The 2,706-nt window shown below is 39.1% G+C and overlaps 1 protein-coding gene across 1 annotated transcript; it reads left to right on the top strand.

Moving 5' to 3' along the window:
- Positions 1-834: 834 nt before the first annotated feature.
- Positions 835-2,311, top strand: SARC_11167 (hypothetical protein). The gene is made up of 2 exons (XM_014294753.1): positions 835-1,108; positions 2,067-2,311. Exons 1-2 carry the CDS (start codon positions 1,052-1,054, stop codon positions 2,187-2,189), a joined length of 180 nt encoding a protein of 59 aa, XP_014150228.1. The 5' UTR covers positions 835-1,051; the 3' UTR covers positions 2,190-2,311.
- Positions 2,312-2,706: the final 395 nt, after the last annotated feature.

Raw genomic sequence — 2,706 nt, 5'->3', positions numbered from 1 at the left:
ACCCACCAGACGGAAGCATTGCAGTTCAAAGCACCCTATAGTACGTCGTGTGCACTTACAGCAACACCTCGACAACTCGTCCTTAATAAATACACACCACAAAGTAGAATATATACAATAAACGTTTTTTTTTCTACGTACACAGTTCGGAACAAACATACACGGGCACCGTATCCCACACATGCACGTGCAAAAAGCAGTGAGTATATATTTTTCACGCAAGAACAAAGTGAGTTATATTTATCACAGCCAGGCAGTGCCCTTTGGACAGTGATATGCATTCGTCCTAAATTATACTTGAGGAGGAGTCCCATAAAACCCTAAAAGCTCGCGGTCGGTGTGCAGTAGATGTGGTATTTAACCCCCTAAACCCTAAACCCTAAGTTTTAAAGCCAAAACCCTTCTCTACCCTTTCCGGCAAAGATATGAACGTATACGTATTCATATTCGTATGCAGATACTCCGACTACTACATAAGAAATGATAACATCTCGATACAATTTAGTATAACATATGAACAAGACAAAAGAGTCCCCGTGCACAGGCACACTACACCGCCGACACTTCGCGGAGTGGCAACAGAAGAATCACGTGTACGTATACATTCATACGACGTTGAAGACATCAAACTCCTAAGGTCGCAAATGAGAAGTCTATAGACATAGAAACGTATTTCTGTTCATATAAACGTACATTTGTTTATAGAAACGTACATTTGTTTATAAAAACGTGCATCTGTTTAGAAAAACGTAAATTTGTCTATATAAACGTACATCTGTATATAATAACGCTCATTTGTTCCAAAAAACGTACATTTGTTTATAAAAACGTGCATCGGTTTATAAACACGTTCATTTGTATATACAAACGTACATCTGTATATAAAAACGTTCATTTGTTTAAAAAACGTACTTTTTTTTTTGCTTATCACCTACCGTGTAGCTGTCTGTAGAAGTCGCCAATTGCTTTGTAAGACGTTTTGTTGAGCCTAGTGCCTTTCAGTTGAGGTAAGTACGGCTGGGCTATAGACCACACATGCGTGTCTACCGGAATGGCCCCACTTTTGTCCATGGACATGAGACAAACACAGTCAGCAACTGGCAAGGAAGTATGTGTCAGTGTCATCTTGTGTGGGATATACTTCATGTGAGCACATGTCTTTTTTATGACAGACAAAGTACACTATAGCGTTCTAAGTGATCGTATTACAGTTCTGTCCTTTTTTATATTTTAGAAAATCAAGTGGGAAAACAGATTTAATAAACCCAGCTTTATATTTGAAGAAACCCAAGGACCAGAAGAAACACAGACCTCTGCATACATCCATAAACCCATATATACACGTATAAAGAACCAGAAGAAACAGACACCTCTGCATACATCCATAATCCCGTATATACAAGTATAAAGAAGCAGAAGCAACAGACACCTCTGCATACATCCATAAACCCATATATACAAGTATAAAGAACCAGAATAAACACAGACCTCTGCATACATCTATAAACCCATATATACAAGTAAGAAGAACCAGAAGAAACAGTCACCTCTGCATACATCCATAAACCCATATATACAAGCATAAAGAACCAGAAGCAACAGACACTTCTGCATACATCCATAAACCCATATATACAAGTATAAAGAACCAGAATATACACAGACCTCTGCATACATCCATAAACCCATATATACAAGTAAGAAGAACCAAAAGAAACAGTCACCTCCGCATACATCCATAAACCCATATATATAAGTATGAAGGACCAGAAGGAACAGACACATCTGCATATATCCATAAACCCATATATACAAGTATGACGAACCAGAACAAACACAGACCTCTGCATATATCCATACGCGCGCGTGGTACAAAGCCCTTTGTAGACTTGTAGACAATTTGTGAGACAGAAACACCACTCAGACAAACAACAAAGGCATGAGAGAGGTCTGCAACAAGACTATGTATACAGTGTCAAGGACAAAGACCAGCGCAATACCAACTGAGTACGATTTTACTATACGTAGCATGCACTCATAAACCACACCTTTTGGTCCCACCCCAGGGAGTTGTTGTAGGGCCGTATGAACGTAATCGTATTCTTGTTGTCGCAGAGAGAGCAGCCAGTCTTGTGCCTGAGAATGCGTTTCGTGGTCTGCTAAAAGCTTCGCTGCGGACCCCCGGATAAACTTTGCGCGGTAGCTGTACGAGCATTGAATAAACGTTAAGTGTTGCCAGTGCAGGTAGAGCAATAAAAGGCAAGCACAATAGTGCACAGGTATATGCGTGTTCATAGCTGTCAAACTGTGGTTATTAGCGTATCGTTGGTTAGATCGCAATGGATCTATCCGTGTGTAACGCGATGGTTTGAAGATAAATACCTGTAAACTACAGCATTTGTATATGCTATAGTAGAAGAGGCCACGCTGCATCGAACACGCAGTTGAAAATAAACCACAAGCGGTACATCAATGACAGCAGAACACGTGCGTTGATTGTCATATACGGGCAACGATGTACTCAGATAAGCGTGATCATAATAATATACCCGGAATATATATATATATGTCTATATATATCCATACAAATATATATATATATATATATATGTGTGTGTGTGTGTGTGTGTGTGTGTATGTGTCGTGTGTGTCTGTATATATATATATATTATTATATATATATATATAGTATGTGTGTGTGTGTGT

The sequence above is a fragment of the Sphaeroforma arctica genome, assembly GCF_001186125.1.
Source record: "Sphaeroforma arctica JP610 unplaced genomic scaffold supercont1.1554, whole genome shotgun sequence".
In the NCBI taxonomy this organism is placed as follows: domain Eukaryota; class Ichthyosporea; order Ichthyophonida; genus Sphaeroforma; species Sphaeroforma arctica.
This window is presented reverse-complemented; position numbering and strand designations above follow the sequence as displayed.